The sequence below is a fragment of the Lissotriton vulgaris genome, chromosome 7, assembly GCF_964263255.1.
Source record: "Lissotriton vulgaris chromosome 7, aLisVul1.2, whole genome shotgun sequence".
Taxonomy (NCBI): Eukaryota; Metazoa; Chordata; class Amphibia; order Caudata; family Salamandridae; genus Lissotriton; species Lissotriton vulgaris.
Window position 1 is genome coordinate 1,638,390,764 of NC_141695.1, and position 22,770 is coordinate 1,638,413,533.

Consider the following 22,770-nt stretch of genomic DNA (forward strand, 5'->3'; position numbering starts at 1 on the left):
GTCTCGAGGAAGGCGGCCAGCTGCTTGTTGACGGTCTTCTCGATGACTTTTGCAGGAAACGGGAGCAGGGAGATGGGGCGGTAGTTCTTGAGGTCGGTGGGGTCGGCTGATGGTTTCTTAAGTAGAGCGCTGAGTTCGGCGTGCTTCCAGCTCTCCGGGAAGGTAGCGGTGTCGAAGGAGGTGTTGATGATGTCCCGCAGGTGGGGTGCGATGACAGCGTCGGCCTTGTTGAAGACGTGGTGAGGGCAGGGGTCGGTAGGAGATCCGGAGTGGATGGAGTTCATCGTGCGGACGGTGTCTTCGGTGCTGATCGGGGTCCAGGCGCGGAGGGTGGTGGTGGGGGGCGGTGGTTCGGTCGTGGCGTGCGTCGGTTGAGTGCTGAAGCTGTTGTGTATGTCCGCAATCTTGTTGTGGAAGTAGGAGGCGAGGGAGTTGCAGAGGTCTTGCGAAGGGGTGATGTCGTTGTTTCCGGCGTTGGGGTTGGAGAGCCTCAGAGGCTCAGAAGCTTTTGTTAGTTGTTTTTAGGGGAAAACCTGCTCAGGCTCTGCCAAGCTCTAAGTCTCGCCCCCTTCTCTTTGGTCCTGTCCCCTCCATGGTTGGTTCAGGTGATGATGACCTCAAAGCCACACCCCACGCTCAAGATCCAACCCCCTCCATTGTGCAACTCTCCTCTTAAGGGGTAAACATATTTTCAGGTTTGGTTGGTGTGTGTGCGTGTGGTTGTGTGTGTGTGTGTGCGTGTGTGTGTGCGCATGCACCACCGCCATTTATTGAGCATGGCCTTTATGTCCTTTATGTCGGTAGGTAGAAAGATTGACTTGCTTTCAGGTGAGGATAAAAATCGTGATGTTGGGCTGATTTATTTTATTCTGTTAGTTCTCAGTGTCCTGTCCCTGAAGAGCCCAAATATACACACCCGTCACTCATACCCAGAAATAAAATTGGATCAGTGAGATCCCATAATTTTGCTGTTGAGTCAAGTGCTTTACTGCACAAAGTCTGAAAAGCTTCTGGCCTTGTAAAATTTATTACAAATTACTGTGCGCAGATCAATGCTTCAATATTTATTGTTTCTGCTGTCCCTGGCTCAGAGAAGAGTGATAGTGCGAGTCATGTATGTAGCATGACTCAGCACTTTGCTGCTCAGTGAAACCTGCTTGCACCCTAGCAGGTGCCCTGTGGAAGCAGCTTTACTGCAGCTCATCTTTCTTTTCCCTGAGCATGATCTCTGCTCTCACAAAGGATACAAAACCAAGGGCAAAACATTTGTCAAGCTTATGTTTTTAGAGCCATACTGTTGCCATGTAAAATTGGCAAGTACTTCTGGTGAATGAATACAAGTAATATTGTGCTTGCAATGCAAGATAGAGAAAGCGTATATGAGACGTAACTATATATATATATATATATATGCACCACAAAGTTGCTCCGATGAACTGAGCCTCAGACCCTTCAGGGCGGGTCGGTGCACGGGACCGGAGCCACCCGTGAAATATCCACAACTCCACCTCTCCTTGTATTGAAAGGCACACCGACACCAGATGGAAGTGGTAAAAATGCTTTTATTCCGTGCAGGAAGCACCACAGGTAACAAACACCCAACGCGTTTCTCCTCTACTCCGAGGCTTGATCACGGGCGGAAACTTCTGCATTTGACTAGCTGCGTGAAAATACACGACCTTTATGCCCTTTGCAGAGTCCAACTACAAACAGGTGAGTACGTTTTTTTCTTTAGTGCAGACAGAAGCATGGCGGAACTTTATTGTTCTTACTCTCGCTCGCTGACTTCAATACAGTCTTCCACTGAAGCTGGTTTGTAAAGAACTGTTCATTAAAACCTGCAAAATATTGCGTAATTCATCCTGCTCAGCATTCTCAGCTCACTGACCACCAGCAAGTGGAAACATCCCTCTCTCAACCCTTGCCTGCTCACCTTGCGAATTTCATCTAGAGTCTCTCCGTCTTTGTTCTTTATGGTGGCTAGGCGGGTCGGGCTCACTGAAATAATGCACCACGAAGTTGCTCCGATGAACTGAGCCTCAGACCCTTCAGGGCGGGTCGGTGCACGGGTGTTTGTTACCTGCGGTGCTTCCTGCACGGAATAAAAGCATTTTTACCACTTCCATCTGGTGTCGGTGTGCCTTTCAATACAAGGAGAGGTGGAGTTGTGGATATTTCACGGGTGGCTCCGGTCCCGTGCACCGACCCGCCCTGAAGGGTCTGAGGCTCAGTTCATCGGAGCAAGTTCGTGGTGCATTATTTCAGTGAGCCCGACCCGCCTAGCCACCATAAAGAACAAAGACAGAGAGACTCTAGATGAAATTCGCAAGGTGAGCAGGCAAGGGTTGCGAGAGGGATGTTTCCACTTGCTGGTGGTCAGTGAGCTGAGAATGCTGAGCAGGATGAATTACGCAATATTTTGCAGGTTTTAATGAACAGTTCTTTACAAACCAGCTTCAGTGGAAGACTGTATTGAAGTCAGCGAGCGAGAGTAAGAACAATAAAGTTCCGCCATGCTTCTGTCTGCACTAAAGAAAAAAACGTACTCACCTGTTTGTAGTTGGACTCTGCAAAGGGCATAAAGGTTGTGTATTTTCACGCAGCTAGTCAAATGCAGAAGTTTCCGCCCGTGATCAAGCCTCGGAGTAGAGGAGAAACGCGTTGGGTGTTTGTTACCTGTGGTGCTTCCTGCACGGAATAAAAGCATTTTTACCACTTCCATCTGGTGTCGGTGTGCCTTTCAATACAAGGAGAGGTGGAGTTGTGGATATATGTATATATATATATATATATATATATATATATATATATATATATATATATATATATATATATATATATATATATATATATATATATATATATTACCTACTGGCAGTCGCCAGTAGGTAGTATTAGTTAGAATTTTTTTCAATGCAAAATCTCAACATTCTATTGGGAATAACTTTGGCGCCGGTTGAGGAATCTGCCTGAACATTTCCTCAAATTTGCCTCGCGGCGCTCCGGTCCTTCCCTGAAAGTTTGGAGGGAGATTCGTCAAGCGGGGGCCGAGATAAAAGGGGGGTCCCAAAACGTGTTTTCCCCATGTTAATTTCCATAGGGCGGTCGACCTCACTTTTAGCCCGAACGGCTGAATGGATTTTCACCAAACTTGGCAAAATTGTAGGGACTGGTAGCCCGATGTGCCTTTGCTATGTCTCAAGATATATGCTCCAAAATTAACTTTGAAAAAATATATATTGGGCTACATTGGGCTATATATATGTTAGAGCCCAAATGTAGCCCAATGTAGCCCAATGTAGCCCAAAGATGGTCACCAGAGACAAAAAAAAACAAATGTAGCCCAAATATCAGCCAGATGTAGCCCAACTATAGCCCAATGACAGAATGTCCCAGAGTGTTCTAAAGAACAACTAGAGCGCTAACAGTCTTACTTATGACAAAAGTATGGCACACCTGAAGTCATCTTGATTGGAATAAAGTGTTAACACTTAAAACATTTTATTTGCAAAGGAACAAAATGAGGGGGTTCATTTTGCCATAGAAATTATGATTAGTGCTGAAGAAAGAAAAATTAGGGCAAATTTTGAGTGACTTCTCAAATCCGCTTATATTTCATAAAAAAAATTCTGATATGCAGTCTCCCAAGATGGCCACCAGAGACAAAAGAGCCCAAATGTAGCCCAAATATCAGCCAGATGTTGCCCAACTATAGCCCAATGACAGAATGTCCCAGAGTGTTCTAAAGAACAACTAGAACGCTACTTACTTATGACAAAAGTATGGCACACCTGAAGTCATCTTGATTGGAATAAAGTGGTAACACTTAATACATTTAATTTGAAAAGGAACAAAATGAGGGGTTTCATTTTGCCATAGAAATTTTATATATATATATATATATATATATATATATATATATATATATATATATATATATATATATATATATATATATATATATATATATATATACAAAACACTTCCTAGTGTTCACCGCCACACGGATGCCAACCAGGACACGGACCACACGGCAAGGTTTCAATTTTCAAGTGCTTTATTTCCTCATACCAACAGACATGACGCGTTTCGTCCGGTTAGCCCGGACTTGATCACATATATATATATATTCACTGAAAAAACCATAGGTTTCACACCAGTTATAGTTAGGAATTAGCATTTAAAAAACCTATTAAATTCACTGAAAAAAACCATAGGTTTCACACCAGTTATAGTTAGGTGGAAATTTTACTCGCATAAAACAGTTGAAATTCCCATGTTATAGTTAGTTGGACTCACTATAACTTGCGCGTGCAATGCACTGCTGATGACGTCACATATTACATCACTCATGACATGGTCAGTGACATCACTCATGACATCACTGATGACATCTCAAATGACATCACTGATGACATCATCCAGTGAATGTGTATCTTTCTGAAAAATAAATATTTTTTATATATGTATATCTAAAGGTTGACGGAAGAATAAATGGGTAAATAAATGTCTAAATGGATGTTTTTTTTCGTGTAAAATTGATTGGTTAACTGACTTATTGAATGTATCTTAGTGAATACATATATTAGCGAGTAATGTTTAAATATTTAAATATCTGTATCTGTGCCTCACTTTGTGTATAAGTGGCTGCATTGGTTGGTGAGTAGCTACATTAGTGTGTATATGGGTTATTAGTTGTTTTTTTGAGTATCAGTATCAGTGTCTGTATGGTTCGGTGGAGATATTACTTAGAGCACAGATGCATGAATGGGTGACTCACTATTTGTATGTATTTTGAAGACAGCATGTGTGCAAGACTGTATGGGTGGATGATTGTGTGTATGGGTGGGTTAGTGAGTATGTGTTTTTATAATTGATTGTTTAAGAGAGCAAATATGTTTCTGTTTCTGTAGAAGTATGTGTAGTGGTGTGTATATAGCAGTTTAATCAAGTAAATGGTTTTTTGATAGTTTATTTGCATGTGTGAATTTGTGTGTGAGTAACTATATGGATGAGTATTAGTGTGTAACAGGATGTATAGGTGTATGAGTACATATGATGAGTAAGTACATGCATGAGTGACTATATAGAACTGTTGGTGAATGAGTGGATGTGTATGTAGATGTTGGAATTACCTAATAAGTTGTTGTAATTGGTATTGGTTTCTCCTTTTTTAAGAAAATGTTAGTTTCTATTTTTGAATGTGTGTGTCAAAGGTTATTTTATGCTGATAGGAGGTCTACCACTTTGTCACAAGGATGTTGTCATCAGTGATGTCATTTGAGATGTCATCAGTGATGTCATGAGTGATGTCACTGACCATGTCATCAGTGATGTAATATGTGACGTCATCAGCAGTGCATTGCACGCGCAAGTTATAGTGAGTCCAACTAACTATAACGTGGGAATTTCAATGGTTTTATGCGAGTAAAATTTCCACCTAACTATAACTGGTGTAAAACCTATGGTTTTTTCAGTGAATATATATATATATATATTAAGCAACCACATTCCTGGTTCACCTCGTATACAGCAGGACAAACAGGTACGGACCACAGCGTGTTCTCAAGTAGATTGCAGTTTTTTTATTGCATTGTTGAATCAAGTCAGCATCACCAAAAATTCAAAGACAAGTGTCCAGCCTGACGCGTTTCTACCACGTTTCCACGGTCTTGATCACATGAGATATATATCCCTTGAATTTTACGTATATGGTTTAACAGCATCATATAAGAATTAAAGGTGAGCAAATAAATCTCTAAGCCCGAAAAGCCTGAGAATTTTGCAAACAAGTGCAAAATTCCCAAGTTCGCCCAAGGTGTGGCTTTATTTGAGCCCAATCTCATTCTCAGGGATGTAGGACAGATCCATGCATACAATTACCGCTCATGCCTTTGCAGCGTGTCCATTACCATGCAAATGCCTTTAACACACATTCTTTTACCATGCAAATCTTTACCACACATATACCTTACCACGCATTATATATATTTTAACTCATTGTAAACGCATGAGTGATAAGGGCATATTCGTGGTAAAGGCATGCGTTGTAAAGGAATGCGTGGAAAAGGCATTTGTGTGGTATTGGACGCATGGTAAAGGTATTGCAAGGTTCCGACTGCATGATAAATGATGTTTCCCCATTCGGATATATGATGGAACCACACATGCAATTACCACGCATGCCTTTACAATGCATTATATATATTTTAACTCGTTGTAAACGCATGAGTGGTAAAGGCATATTTGTGGGAAAGGCAATCATGGTAAAAGAATATGTGAAAAAGGCATTTGTGTGGTAATGGATGCATGGTAACGGTATTGCAAGGTTCCGACTGCATGATAAATCAGGGCCAATCTCCTCATTAGTTGTCTAGCAACTCCATCGGGCATCAGCCATGTTGCTCAGGTTTTAACAATAGGGGAAAACAGTTTAGAATAGAAACATAGGCTACAATGATAGAAGTAAAAGAAGAAGGTGGTGGGGAGGGTGTAGAAACAAGCCAGAGAGGGTGCTGGGGCTACCATATAGGCTGATGAAAATGAAGGCAAAACCAGCTTTCCTGTAGTTGCCTTCATTCTTTCCTCGGGTGTCGGCGAGTGGATTTTGAATCAGACTACCACTAGCAGCAGGCCATTCACGTTTCTTGATCATGCACACACCCTTTGGCCCCCCAGGAGCATTTCTGTGCATCTTAGCACCGCCAACAGCCCCCAGGACCGCGCAACCCAGGTCCTGGAAGACGTGGAGAAGCTCCGGGGCCAGCCATTCAATTCCTGCATTAGAGTAGGAGGCAAGAGGGGGTGCCATGGACCGAGAAGAAATGCAGAGGGTCCTCTTGAAGTCAAGCATAGTACTGGAGGGGTAGAGAAATAAAAGTCGAACAGAGAGATAGAGGTCATCATTGTCAGCCATGTTGGGGTCAGGCATCCAGGGGCCCCTTTCATGACCGATTGATAGTGCTGGGGGACACTTTGAAATACACCAGGAAGGGCCTCCCTCCTCCCGTCCGTCGCCACGCTTCGTGGTCAGTTCTGCTATTTTGCTCCATCAGTATGTGTCTTGTCCTTCCTTAAGCACCATTTTGGAAACAGGCAGGCGGTAGCCATTTTTGTTGTGACCGATTTGCAGCGCTGGGGAGGGCCACTTGCTATCATGCAGAGCAATGGGGCCAGTCGCCTACCTCCTCCCGCCCTCCGCCGCGCCTCCTTGTCGGTCCCGACGTCTGGACCTTTAATGTCTGTCTCAGCCGTCTTCAGGTGCCATTTTTGGACCAGGCAGGCATTCCCAGCAAAGTGTGGCACGTAGCCCCGCAGTCAAAGGCGGGGGGGGGGGGGGTGGAAACGGCAACCTTAAGTATTAATCATCACACGGAGGTGAAACTTTGATGCAGTCCACGGCACGCACCCCCAGTTTACACAGCATCGCTCTTCGGGGGTGATCCTAGGCGTGAAACAGCGGACGGGAAGTCCTTAACAATCAGTGCATGGCACAGTACAAAGACCCAAGAGCCTGAGTGAAGCGTACGAATTGCCGTTGGCAGGTGCTGGAGCCTCGTGGTTTTACTCAAGAATTGGGCGGGGAGGCCGGCAGCACACCTAGGCCGATTACGGGAGCATCGCTGCCGCCCAGCGCAGCCTCTGCGAAGTAGTGAGGTTATAAAGCAGAAAGAGCAAACTGAATTGATTTTCACACATGAGCATATGGTACTATCTCTCCATATTTGTTTGTGACTTTTAACTGATTGAACTTATGTGGGCTCAGATGTGACCTAGGCCCAGTGCTTAATTTGTGAGAAATGAAGTGCCAGTGCATTCCTCAGAAGGCCTCTGCAACTTGCACCACCCATTGCCCCTGCCAGTGACATTACCAAAGCAACTACTACCCCTCACACTCCTACAAGAGGGAAAATTCAGACTATACCAGGCCCCCAAAGCTATGAGAATGGCTTGAGCAGCAGGTATTAATCATTCTAAATGTTTATTTAATTAATAAACAACTGTTGTTGGGCTCATCTTTAATTTAGACAAACAGCGCCACCTTGTGGCAGACTGTCATAAGTACCAGTGTTGGCAATTAAGTACCGGTGCAGAGCACTTGAAACCAGCCTAAATTAAGCACTGCCTAGGCTTCATCTTGATTGAACAGAAGGGACAAGAGCACAGGTTTCACCTCCCAATCTACCCCGCCAAGCATCTATACACTAGTTGGAGGATATCAGAATTAGATTTAGGGGGTAGAAGGTTTCCCTCTGCATCCCTCGTGGAACAGCGAAATATAGGGGGATCCCCCAACCTAACAATATCTCTGCGGTGAACGCAAAGGATCATGATGGGAGAGGGAAGTGAAAGTGGTATTATGCAGGCTTCCCTTGCAACCCCCAAAATGGCTGTCCACAATGTAATGTAATGTCAAGCATGGTTTTGCTTGCAGTGTGAACAGATCTGCCTGCCAGAAGCGCTTTGCTAAATAAATATGAATCTCAGAATCAGAGCCCAAGACACAGCTGCCTACAAACATCTGAAACTATGGTTTAGAAGAGCTTTTCTGTGTTTAGGATTAGATAGATTGTGTAGTTGTGCTCTTCAAAATTTGTGTTTCAAATTTAGTCCATGTTCATTTATGCTCATATTTGCAGCCATCCACATTTACATGGGTGAAAGTGCTGTGGTGTTTTCATGTACAATAATATCTCTTGTACGACAAACCCATTGAACAGTATGGGGGCCTTCTTCAAATTGTTTCTCATATACATTTTTAGCTAAGTCTTTTCCCTAAAGAGATTTGCTTTTTCGCTCATCATAGTCTCATCTCAACACCATAATTTCACTTGCGAGCAAAGTATTGTATTGGTACAGGAGAACAAAATACTACAAACCTCAAATGTATGTCAGATTCTGTGATCGATGAAGCTTAAGGGCCGATTGTAGAGTGTGTAATGGGCTAGCAATGTTTGAGTTTATGAGAGGGTACATGGATTTTACACATCTAGACATTAATTTAGACACCTCACTTTATTAGTAATGTAAAATATGTGCAATATTGCAATAGAGTTTGATTCGAATTCTCCTTTACATTGATTACATTTATGGAAAGCTGATTTTTATTCTCCCAGTTCGTTCAGGAAAATGATTGCAAATTGGAAATTTGAGGTGTTTATGCAGTTATTTGTGGCCAGAGAGGGAAATTTTTTGGAAGAATGTTACAGTTTATTATATTAAACACAAGATAGGTTTTTGTACAGCACACATCTTGAACTTCTGTATTTCAAGGTGTTCTCATATGTGATAATTAGGAAAAAGGATTTGACAGATTGACAAGAAAAAGGAGGAAAAGTAATGTAAAACAATAGCCTAGGATCACACAATATGGATAAGTGGAGAAGTTCAGAGCATTCAGCCACTAAATGGGTATCTCCTTCCCTCTCATGTTTTACAGCAAAGGATAATGCTTTGTCTTCAATTCTTGGCACATGAGGCTAGGAAGTGGATAGCAGACAGAAGCCACATAAATGCTTTGTTAGTTTTGGGCTTAAGGATCTAAGAGAACCTTGAACTGATCCAGAACGAGCCATTTTGCTGAAGCTTAGCGCAAGCCTTCTGTGGCATGCCCACCTGTCACATAATGGCAATTCAGAGGACAAAGGCATAGGAATGATATGATCTGACTCTCAAAATAACTCCACGACTCACTGTCTACACCATGTACATGCTTTACTTCTCTTACTCCCACCTTCCACCTCCCTCAATCCCTCTGTCATACCGCAGGCCATATTTTTGTCCTTGCAAAAATGCTTAAGAGTACACATGCTTTACACAAAAGTAAGTGTAAACATCTACCCTGCTAAAGCATCAATCTGCAACATTGATAGTTCTAATAGAATTTACATTTCGAATTGCAGGAAAAACAAATACTTGCTTTGTCTTCTAAAAGTAACTGAATGAACCTAGAGGTTCCCACAAACTATTTAGAAGTGAATCATGACTTAATCTAACAAAATTCCAGCGTATTAAAGAAACAATTTCAATATAGTTTTGTATTCATAAAATTGACAAACCAATCATATTTTACAATTTGAGATAAAAAACCTATTAGATTTGCAAATCTGCAAGTATTATGTATGTTCATAAAATATTTTCTCTTCACATTTTATAAGGGTATGAAATTAAAGATATTTGCTAAATTCTACCCCATCCTCTTCCAGACTGGAAATAGGACAATGTTACTTACATGTGCTGTGAGGCATTGGAAAATAGTTGTGAGAACTGGGGGGCGGAATCTTCAGGGCCATGTGGCGCCGCATGACTCACAACCATCATTACAGGACGGTGTGGATACATCTTCTTGGAAGTCCTGAAGAAATTGATACTGTCATTGGTGATCAGGTCTGTCAAGTAATCCTAGGAAAAAAAACTGAATTCTTAGCAGAAAGCACAAAGAAATTCTCAAGAAACCACAAATCTCAACAAAACCTTACTCTGCTGTCTTCAAATCCCAGGGTTAGTTTTATTCCTCTGCAAATAAATGCTTTCTACGATAAAGGTGTCAGTGTCCTGTCTTTATTTGCTGTTGCATTTTTCCAAATGTCGCTTGATATCATGGTATGTTATAAATGAGGTATTTATAAAGTGCAGTAGTAACAAAGTTTCATCGCACTATCAATCTACCTCAAACCATATATAATTGAGATAGCCAATGCTATAAAGAGTAAAGCCATATTTTTATATGTTTCATGACAATTGTCATTGAAGATGGATCACTGTGATTTCCGTCATTCTCACTATACTTAATAGAGGTGAACAGGCATCACCTTTAAAAGGTCAGCATAAAATAACAAATGGTAGAGACTAGAGTGAATACAATTCGGTGATTGTAATTTGTCATATCTGTCATATAGTGCCTAATAATAGAGTTACACTGTTTTAGGAGCTCAGAGAGATGGCAGACGAAGAGACAGAAAGTGATGTAGGATTATACCCTGGATCACTAAGTTTAATCAAGTATTGAACAGAAATAGTGTTTTTCTTTTCCACAGCTGACATTTTAGATACTCGCTAATATATCATCCAGTTACAGTTTTTATAATAACTAGTATTTTTTATGCTGTTTTTACATTACAGTTGCAGGAATGGTAGGAATTGTGTATCCTTGTTTAAGATAAAATAACACATAAATGTATGCACCACTTTTCAAGACAATTATTTTCTGTAAAAAAATATTTTGCATTTAGATGGAACAGGAATACGGGGTCTCTGCTACGAATGTAGACATCACTGGTGAGGATTACCTGGAAAATGTGCTTGGTTCTTCAGATCACTAGTCTCATTATGAAAAGGAATATTATGGACAGAAATTGGTCATTAGCATGCAAAGCATGATTATCTTTGATTTGTCTGAAAAAGGATACATTCTATACCTGGCTTCTGCAATGTAAATAATTGTTTTCTGTGGCTATAGGGTGTTACAAAACACTCAAGCAATGATGGAGGAGTGATTTGAGAAGCTCAAACGATATTTCTATTCATAAATATAAATATGGTATGGTCAGTTTTATTTTTTCACCCAGGTCTATTTGTGAAACTGCTGGAAATGCAGGGGTATCTATTTTTCCATCTGTATTATTATTGTCCACATATATTTCATACAGCTGCAGTAATATACAGTTACAGTACTGCTGAATGTACCCCACAGTCCAGCGGTAATCTAATGGAGTAGTACTAATCCACTGGTAGGATTTTGTACATAATGAGGCTCACATATCAATAGGGATCAAAACTCACTGAGAGTACAGAGCTAGATTATCATACTGGTGCATGGTTTAATCCACAAGTCTTCTGAGGACATGCTTAAGATTTTAATTATGGACATACTGGAGGAATGCTGGTAGTAGACATGATAAAGTCAGTGACATTTCTGAATGGAAAAAAACATTAAAAAAAACAAATTGGTTTCAATCAAGAGTACTTCTAGAAGCAGTGGTCACTGTATACTGTTTTCAACCCTCACCAAAATTATGGAGTCCAACCGTACAATTCCTATAGTCATGTTGGCATGTGACCATAGAAGCAGCTGATAGAGCAAATGTCCTCATTTTGCAAATGAAATGCATTAAACTGAAAATTGCACATTTCTGTGCTGAATAACACATGCACAATGAATGAAAATTTTTAGTAAGTAATCACTCAATTTAAAGGAAAAAAAAATGGATTACCATATTGTTTGACTTAAGTTAGCCTGACTACTGATGCCAAAAATAAAAGTTGACTTTAGACTTTAGGGTTAAAAAGCTTGTTTTCGCACTAACTGTTGTCTTGCACAAGATGTTTATCTCTTCCTCTTCAGATGCTGTAACTTTCTAGAAGCCTTCTGTTATTTAGTGATTAGACATTTGTTATGTATTTAACAACTGATAGTGAGGTTCTGAACTACAAGATGTGACCAATGTAACAATTAAAGGACTCAATTCTGTATTTTATTGTGAACATGTGAGAAACTAGGAAGTTTACCTGCTCCCAGAGTTTGCTGAAGATTGATTGGTTGGTAGGAAGGGGGAATGCAAGATTTGTTGCAAATAACGTTTTTGCAGAATTATATTAGTGTGTTTCTTAGTTTTGTCAAATCTAGGAAAGAACCCATCTGAGCCTTTCTGATTCTCACTCAGAGATTTGATATGTCTGCTGATTTATAGCCGAGAATACTTTCCAGATTTTGCAAATTGTTACTGCTTAAGTGCTGAGGCTTCATGCCTATGCATTTTCATTCCCTCATCACAACCCTTTATTTAGGTTTCTGTGACTGACACCTTACCTTGCTTATTGAAGAAATTACCCTTTCATCCCAAAATCCTAATAATTTAGATTAGGGGATTCTTTTATGGCACACACTTGCTGAATTTTCTCTATATTATTTGTAATTCTTACTAATGTGATATTTTATCTTGTTTGAAATAGCGTCTAATAGATTATTTGGATCTGTAATGATGATGATGATTAATATTTAATATTTACTAAATAAATAAATCAGTTTGAATCAGTTTGTTAATAAAACCCTTTATCTCACACCAACTCTCTTTATTGATTCTTGTGAAGCCCCAATTGGTCTTCACTGTTCATGGTGTTTGATGTAAATGATTGCACCTTATCATTTCTCCTTGTTGACTAACAATGGTCCATACGACCAATGGTGGGAGTTATTTAATAATTATACTCGAACATTAAGGACAAGAACCCCTGCTCTGGCACAGTTAAAAGCCTATATGTCTCAAACTGTTAGCTCAAGGCATTAAGTACAGTTGAGCAAGAGGCCTACTGCCAAACGATTTAAGGTATGTATAGACTAAGCTATTTATGTAAGTTTGATTTCCATGTGAAAGAAACACTTTTATGAGTGCAAAAGGCTTTTACAAACAACATTTTTTTTTGCATTCATTAAAGGATGAGCTCAGATGGGAGTTTCAGTGTGAATAAAACGCCTGTGTGGGGTGAGTTTCAGGGAGAGAATACCCTCTAAAGTTGTGTAGGCCTACAAACGCACACATTTATGGGCATTCACAACCTCTTGTCTGAGCCATTTTCAATGATGAAACAATTGGAGATGTACTTCTGACAGGAGCAGGAGTAATTCAATTTCCAGAGTAGGAGGAGAAACAGAGTAACCTGAATGTTGGTGGGGGTGTAGAGAAAGGGAGTTGTTGATGGGGATACAAATGTTTCTTGGAGGAGAAGAAAAGGAAAAAAAACAAGTGTTTTGCATTTAGGGAAATGAAATTCTGAAAACTTTTCAATAATTGCATAGAGTGAGCTGCAACTCCATGGGACTCTAGAAATAACCTGAAGAATTGTAAACCTACACCTGTGACAAGTAGTAAACCAGTGAATGCAGGTCTGCACCTTTGTAATTCGGACAGCAAGAGCATGTGTCTGTCCACACTTTAAAGATTTATTGAATGCTTCTAACAGATCTGTTGATGGTTTATTCCCAAAACCTACTCTACTGTTTGCACCCAAGTTTGTTAGTTGGGAATGAAGACGATGATGTGAGCTGTCTTCGCAGCAAATACTAGGAAGAAGGGATGGGAGGTCGACATCGTAGCCGATGGCTAGTAAATCAGTTTTAATTTTCCAATGTGATGTTCATGCCATTATAAAATCAGAACTACTTGTCCCAGAATTCAAATACAACTTTACCAGGTGTGCTGCTCATACCTGTAACTGGGAAGCTCAAGAGCTCCAAAAACGCTACCCTCAAGAGATTCTGTTCAGGCACAACAAAACCATAAAATGTCCATTTCAAAAACTGTTTGAACTCACTGAAAAGCTGTACAGCCCCCTAAAGTCAACAAAGACACTACTGGCTGCCATATAGTCAGTGCTTAATTTGAGCCGGTGGTTGTCAGTGCGCAGCACCGGCACTTAATCATCAACACCGGCACTTTTCATGAGCACCAGTTAAGGACACATACATTTACGAGGAGATTTGATGATCTGTTAGAATCACAGGATATTGAGCCAACCCCACAGATTCCCTTGCTCCAAAGTCAGCAGCTCTGGCCATAATGCCACATCCTCTTCCCACGTTCATAGAAGTTAGTTAGTTATATTTTAGGCAGTGCTAAAAGGAGAAATGGGTTGGTGCAAGCTGCCTCCTGACGAGAGCCCCTGCACTTATGTTTTTTTTTTTATAAATTAACCACTGCATATAGTATCTACAAATGCACATTGAAGTGTTTTCTCAACGTGCACCAAAATGTAAAAATACACAGTGATTCATTTGTCTGTGATTTTATGCTGTCAGAGGCTGATGTCAATACTTTTGCGCATCAAAATGTGAACAACGCCATATAATACGAGATCTGCTTGTTTTTAGCCTACAGGCAGCACTATGAACTGCACAATGTTTACTGGGTTGGTCTAATCTTCTAACGTCCTAAGTGCTAATTAGGGGTGAGAACACTGGTGTCACCAGAGGACTGAAGTCCTGGTAATAACCATTGCAAATTTTAGCAACACCCACTCCAAATTCACCCCAAAAGAGAATAATACTATGCAAGCCTTACACACAGCCCTACGATTGTGGTTATTCCTCATCTTATGCAAATCAGCCTGATATCAGTCGGACAATGTTTAGTGGTGTTCTTAGTTAAAGCCACATGCTTGTAATCTTAGACTGCTTCAAAAGAGTTCATACTTAGCCGTCTATTTTCCTGGCCTGAATAGAAAATTGAACTGATAAAAGGAGGATATGCGGCCAGTGCTTAATTTGTGGCAGTGGTTTCCGGTGCTCGGCACTGGCACTTAATTGTCAGGACCAGCTCTAGTGACAGTCCACCAGGTGGTGCGCTGTATTTTTAAATTTTGAGATGAGCAAAACAATCCAGTTTATTAGTCAATACATTGGAAATAAATACTAGCCTCTCAGGCCATTATTATAGCTGTGTATGGCCCACTCAGCTCTGAGAACAGCCCCTGGCCTGCAGCGCACCAGGAAAATGCCAAAGAGGCAGAATGGCAAGTCTGGCCTTAGCACATCTTTCAACCTTGTTCCTCGACAGCACTGATTTCTCACTAATGTGGAGTTGATCAGATACATCATTGGTTGTAATAGCATTGCCAAGAAGTATTTGTGACAAGAATAATGCAGTATATTTAGTTTTTTTTCGTTTCTAGAGGCGCATATAGATCTCCTGATCCCCATATTTAGAGAATTATTTGGGAGGGCACCGTATTGCGAACAGTTCGAGAGGCTACCATACTGTAAACTCATTTCATCTCAGTTGCTGACCTCACATGCTGCGGCAACTCTGGACAAGATCTGAAGGCCCTATTTTTCGGTCTGGCCTAGAAAGTTAACCATTTAGCCAGCACCAATTAATAAAAAAAAAAAATCATAAATGAAAGAAACACCTATTTATACATAGTAGAGCTTTTGGTTAGCCCTTTTCATTCCTTGGTCTGTCCTATTGTCACTCATATTTAGCTTCTACCCATGACAGCACACACCATTGGGCAATGGTGGAGTCCACTTGAGCCATTGGCTGTCTTACACTAATGGCGTTTTTACCAGATCACATGTCCACATCCACTTAACCCCTTCGATGCTGATGACAAAGCCAGCTCGTCATGGGCGTTACCTGCGCTATGCGCATGACGAGCTGGCTTTGTCACGTAACACGCGATTTTCGAATTTTCAGCACGCAGCGGGAAAACCGCTAGCGCGCATGCGGTTAAAAAGTAGTGTATTTCAGTACCAGGGCTGGTGAGCCAGTACTTTACTTTGCCAATGCTTTTTTTCTTTCTATTTTTTTATCCACTTTTATTTTTTTGGTCATCATGGTGTGTTTGATTATGTAATTCAAAGCCAGTAGTAGCTTTTCTTTCCGCTAATAAGAATCACAACTTCTTGTGAGGTCCTTTGAGACGAAAAAGAGTTGCAGTGCTTGTTTTAAGTACACCTGTATGTAAGGAAGCAACCCTCCTGTTCTATTAAAATTATATGCAATAGTTAAGTTATATGGAACAGCTATTTTTTTTTATTGAACATTTTTACTGCATGCATTTGGCCACCACGTTTAGACAGGGGCATGTTTTCTTGTTTTCTTATTATTTTTCGGGTGAACATTTGTAATTAAAAGAAATACAAAAATAAGAAGTTTACCATGGCACAAGGTTGCAAAGGCTTGGCCAACTGGTTTTGCCAAAGCTTTTTGGATTCCTTTGCCATCGCTTGTTCAGCTCAGCTACTCGATATGGGTTTATGAGGCAGCTGCCCAAACCCTTCACGCAGTCCTTTACCAGGCTTCATGATTTATTGAATTAAGAGGATTTAATAAATGCAGCTGCATCCCAGACAAACGTGACTAATGAAAGACACTAAAACATAACACGTCCTTTCAGCTGTAATATCGGGCCTAGCGCCTCCTGGGCTCATCTATCTTCCTCTTGTCAGGCGCTGCCCGCTGAATGATGTCTTCTTGTCTGCTCATCAACATGAAGCTGACAGGTCAAACTAACAACTCCGTGACTGAAAGGAAGCAAGACGAATGTTCCCGATTTAATCTGATAGTCAAGGTAAAATAACTTTACACTTTGTCACGCATCCTTAAAACATCTGACCTGAGCTTCTCTTAGATTTGATAGCTCATAAAATTATTTATTTATTTTTTTAGGAAAATTGTAATTTGCTATCTAAAAACACATTTTGTTCATGTCACGTTTAGAAAGAAATGTAAAATGTGTTGTTGAACTTTCTGTGAGAGATTGTAACAGGTATTTTAAGCGCATAGGGATTTTTATGGAAGTGGAACTATTTTATTTGTCTGTGATTTAGTTTGGTATGAAATTTGAAGAGTACGATCGGAAGAATCTGTTAAAAAGTGTCTAGAAAATGCTTCATATGGACATTTAGACTTAGGTTTATATTGGAGTCACAAAAACACCTTGTGTAAATACCATTCTTGGAAAGTTGCTTGTGGTATTTGCGGTTGAGTTACACCTATGTCCAGTGCTTAATTTTAGCCGGTGGTTGCTGGCCGGGGCCACCAGCACTTATTTTTGGGGAGCGGCACTTATTTCCGGCATCAGATATTTACTGAGTGCAAGAGAGAGAAAAACACACAAATCGGAAAGACAGAGGAAAAGAAAGATGACTAAACCGCCACAAAGGCCGAAAGGAGGAACCTGCTAGAGCGAGAAAAAGGGGTGGGCAGTAAGTTTATGGTGGTGGGTCTAAGACTACCAGCCTTTGTATTCTGCGCACCCATGTTTAATTGCACTGCCACCGGCTTCGGGGCAGAGCTTTGAGCACCTGCACTCTCACCGTTACAAATTAAGCACTGCCTATGTCTAAGCAAACAATGGCAAAGCCAATAGGCCTTGCCTTTAGAACTTATTGGCTTTTCCAATGGTTTTTAGCGATGCTGTGCAGCCTCCCCTATGCTTTGCAGCATGTCTAAAGCTGAAACCTCCAAAAAAGGCAATATGATGCCCCAACCATGTCATTTAATAGGCTTGTACGCCACACATGGGTGTGCCTACAAAATAATGCAGGTGTTTTTTTGTGCTTTTTTCAGTGCTGCATACTAGGCTTTCCTGGCAGTCCCAAACAGAAACAAGCATTTGCAATGCAATGGTCTCGGCATCATTAAAGGTAGAGCAATTGGCATTGCTCATGACATTTCTTTTTTTTTTCTTTAAATCATAAATAAATGGCATTGTCATTTACATTGCCAATACACAGCACTCTGCACTAAACAGCACACACCACTCTGCACCTGCACTCACTGCTCTGCACACTCACTCTGCACACTCACTACTCTGCACACTCACTACTCTGCACACTCACTACTCTGCACACTCACTACTCTGCACTCACTACTCTGCACTCACTACTCTGCACTCACTACTCTGCACTCACTACTCTGCACTCACTACTCTGCACTCACTACTCTGCACTCTGCACTCACTACTCTGCACTCACTACTCTGCACTCACTACTCTGCACTCTGCACTCACTACTCTGCACTCTGCACTCACTACTCTGCACTCTGCACTCACTACTCACTACTCTGCACTCACTACTCACTACTCTGCACTCACTACTCACTACTCTGCACTCACTACTCTGCACTCACTACTCTGCACTCTGCACTCACTACTCTGCACTCTGCACTCACTACTCACTACTCTGCACTCACTACTCACTACTCTGCACTCACTACTCACTACTCTGCACTCACTACTCTGCACTCACTACTCTGCACTCTGCACTCACTACTCTGCACTCTGCACTCACTACTCTGCACTCTGCACTCACTACTCTGCACTCTGCACTCACTACTCTGCACTCTGCACTCTGCACTCACTACTCTGCACTCACTACTCTGCACTCTGGACTCACTACTCTGCACTCTGCACTCACTACTCTGCACTCTGCACTCACTACTCTGCACTCTGCACTCACTACTCACTACTCTGCACTCACTACTCACTACTCTGCACTCACTACTCACTACTCTGCACTCACTACTCTGCACTCACTACTCTGCACTCTGCACTCACTACTCTGCACTCTGCACTCACTACTCTGCACTCTGCACTCACTACTCTGCACTCTGCACTCTGCACTCACTACTCTGCACTCACTACTCTGCACTCTGCACTCACTACTCTGCACTCTGCACTCACTACTCTGCACTCTGCACTCACTACTCTGCACTCTGCACTCACTACTCACTACTCTGCACTCACTACTCACTACTCTGCACTCACTACTCACTACTCTGCACTCACTACTCTGCACTCACTACTCTGCACTCACTACTCTGCACTCACTACTCTGCACTCTGCACTCACTACCCTGCACTCACTACTCTGCACTCACTACTCTGCACTCACTACTCTGCACTCACTACTCTGCACTCTGCACTCACTACTCTGCACTCACTACTCTGCACTCACTACTCTGCACTCACTACTCTGCACTCACTACTCTGCACTCTGCACTCACTACTCTGCATTCACTACTCTGCACTCACTACTCTGCACTCACTACTCTGCACTCTGCACTCACTACTCTGCATTCACTACTCTGCACTCACTACTCTGCACTCACTACTCTGCACTCACTACTCTGCACTCTGCACTCACTACTCTGCACTCACTACTCTGCACTCACTACTCACACTCACTACTCACACTCACTACTCTGCACTCACTACAGCTTCCTTCCACAGCTAGAACTAGTGCATAATGTCAAAACAGAGAAAACAAGGAAACACACTGAAGCTGTCTGTACCACGCCAAGTTCACATTTCGAGCAGCATGTGTTAAATCACGCTTTAGACTACTTCTCTACTCAAAAGTAGTACATTTCCTTCAAAAAGATAAAAATATGACATGCAAACAGTAATGCCGAAACAAACTGTTCAGCATGGGTTCTGATTTACATGAAAACATTAATTTCACTTAAAATAATAATAGTTTTTAGCTAAATTAAATTTACATTTGGATTTAGGGCATATTCACATATTTTTAGTAAATTTAAATGTCAGTGGCAGATGGACACGCTTTCATTTAGCAGCCAAATATACAATAACTCTTACTGCCCCCGGAATTCCGCCGCGGCCGCACCGGAAGTCAGGCAAGGTCGCCTGTGACGGGGGCGGAGCCGCGTCCGGACCGGAAGAGGAGGCAGGCGGAGGAAATGCGTGGAGCGGCCCGGGGCTCCTGCGAGCGTGGAGAGCCCCCGGGGCCGACAACAGGACGTTGCACGCGTGTTGCGGGGCTCCCTTGACCAAGAGGGAGTCCCGGGATAGGAGCCGCAGCGTCAACTCTCCCTGCCGGTGCGGAGAGCGGAGTCGATTGCCACAGTAAGTTAAAGGGGAGAGGGGGGGCCGGTGCGCGCGCGCGCGTGTGTGTGTGTGTGTGTGTGTGTATGTGTGTATGAGTGGGGGGGTTCTGTATGTATGTGCGTGCGTGAGCGCTTCTGTTTCTATGTATGCGTGTGTTGTGTGGGAGCCTCGCGCAGCGCTCGTACTAATGCGCGTGCCAGTTTAGAATCGCCTGCGCGCGGCCAGGAGTGTCTCCTGGGAAGCACGCTCGGTGACATAAGATCTCGGCGGAGACGCGCTTCCGCGCGTCTTTAGCCGAGACCTAAAAAGAGACCACTAGAACGTACACCAGACTGTCTGATGTGGTTACACCAATGGCCCACGTCTCTCGAGCAGGGCCGGACTGGCTATAGCGGCCACCTGACGTTTACCCGGTGGGCCGCCATGGTGGAGGCCAGCTTGGGACCTCTGAAGGGGACATTTTTGTTACACGGGGCCAATTTTGCAGTATAGCTGCCATATCGGCCACCAAGAACAAAAGCCGCTGCAGTGTTTTTCACGCCCCCCACCCCCTGTGGCTGGTCCAACTCAATTGCCAGTGCCGATTTGCGTTCCCAGGCCGGCCCTGGTCTCGGGACGTCAGTGTAGGGTTTCAGCAGGCAGAGCCAGTGAGGACACTGCCAGCAGAAACATGAAGCAACGTCTGACTCTAAATAGAGTGGAAGGACTGGCAGTGTGTACGAACACTGGTGGAAACATAATGGTCGACTTGACTCTACAGAGAGCGGCAGTCCATCGGATTGGCCTACAGGGTACTCCTCCACAATTGCTGTGGAGTGCCCGGCCTGCCAAACTCTAAGCGAGGCTCCTAAAATGTATTTAACAGAGTACTAATGAGCCTTAATTACAGTATTAACAGAGTACTAATGATCCTTAATTACAGTATATACACATAGAGTAATGTGCAGGCTGCTCTTATCTTCCATCAAAGCTTGGGAGATACCAAGGTCATTAAATTTTCAAGACCTTTGAATCCCTTGATTGCTGTTCAGCTTGTTTAAACATTCCACCCCTCCTGAATATGGATAGCCATTGACTAACACTGTGTAAAATACAACACCCCTATCAGTTTGGATATTGATTCTTCAGAGGCGGACTTGTCAACATGGGAAAGAGGCTTTGATGTTTTTAAACTTTCGAACCCCAAGACGCTTCTTCGGGACGAGTGCAGCAAAGGCCATCTCAACTCATGATCTTACCTTAGCGTAGTCCGCTCCATGTTTTTCTTTGATTCCGTTGCGACAGATGGTATAGTTGTAAAACCGAGAGTTCTTGACTAGTCCAACCCATTCTTTCCATCCAGGCGGCACGTAGGACCCATTGTATTCATTGAGGTACTTGCCAAAGAAAGCTGGAAAACAAAAAAAGGGAAAAAATGCTACTGTGAGTACCAAATTCAGGCATACGCCACATTTCTTGTCTCGCATGTGATTCGTTGTTGTTTCATGTAAACACTACATTTTACGTGTTAGGCCTTGTAGAGAGACGTTATTGGACCTGTCAGTGTTACTGACACCTCCGAGCATTTGTGCATTTCCTCTGCGACAGTATTCCAAGCCGGCCCCCTCTAGGGAGACCGCTAAGTGCTGTATTATAGAATGTGTTGGCTTTATGATATACATAAATATTTATTAGCCACTTGGCTGGAACTACAAACGGCATTACCCTAGGGAGGGATTCGATTCTGAGGTTTTAACCCAGTGTCTCAGAGGTCAAACGCTAATGGGCGCCTTTGGTGGCCATCTTTAAAGCATAGAAGGGAGCTCAACTGGAGTCCTTGTGGATTCGCGTCTACAAGGATGTCGAGACGTCATGTCCTGCCCCGCCACCCCGCCACCCCGCTACCCTTGGAGAGGCAGATGTTCACCGGCCACACTGCACAGATGGCTCCAATGTTTGGACATCTACTTTAGTCATTAGGCCTGGGAGCTGACAGCATCTCCCGCGAGAGCTCTCCATTGATTAGGGTGAAAGAACATGGAGGTAAATTGGTAACTAATCAGACAGAAGGCCACGCTGTGGGGCCAGGGGTCATTTTTAACAACATTTTCTGCCATACATGTTAAATGGAAGTTTAGCATTTTTTAAACCAAATTTGAAGTGACACATTTACTTTTTTTCTATGGGTAATTCGGGTATAATTTATGGATCTGTCGCAAAGTGCTTAGAGGTGCAGACACAGTTCATTCCTAGAATTTGTTATTGGCTACCAAATATGATTTCATTAGTTGTCGCATTTATCCTTTGCCTTTCATAGAAAATTTAGGGGTCGATTTATTAAGACTTTATGCTGTTTTTGCATCACAGGGATGATGCAAATAGGCCCAAAATCTTTTTGTCTGACTTTTCCAGGGGTAAACTTGTTGGAAACACGTGGAAATAA

The 22,770-nt window shown here is 42.4% G+C and overlaps 1 protein-coding gene across 6 annotated transcripts in view; it reads right to left on the reverse strand.

The window, feature by feature from the left end:
* The window catches only part of SULF2 (sulfatase 2), a 432,620-nt gene that overhangs the window by 239,410 nt on the left and 170,440 nt on the right, over window positions 1–22,770 (reverse strand). For all 6 annotated transcript variants that reach the window (XM_086932614.1, XM_086932611.1, XM_086932613.1 and 3 more), the window contains exons 4-5: window positions 21,587–21,738; window positions 10,232–10,401 (exon numbers count right to left, since the gene is read on the reverse strand). In XM_086932614.1, the coding sequence (XP_086788740.1) occupies window positions 10,232–10,401; window positions 21,587–21,738 (322 nt within the window). The remainder of the gene's footprint in view (window positions 1–10,231; window positions 10,402–21,586; window positions 21,739–22,770) is intronic.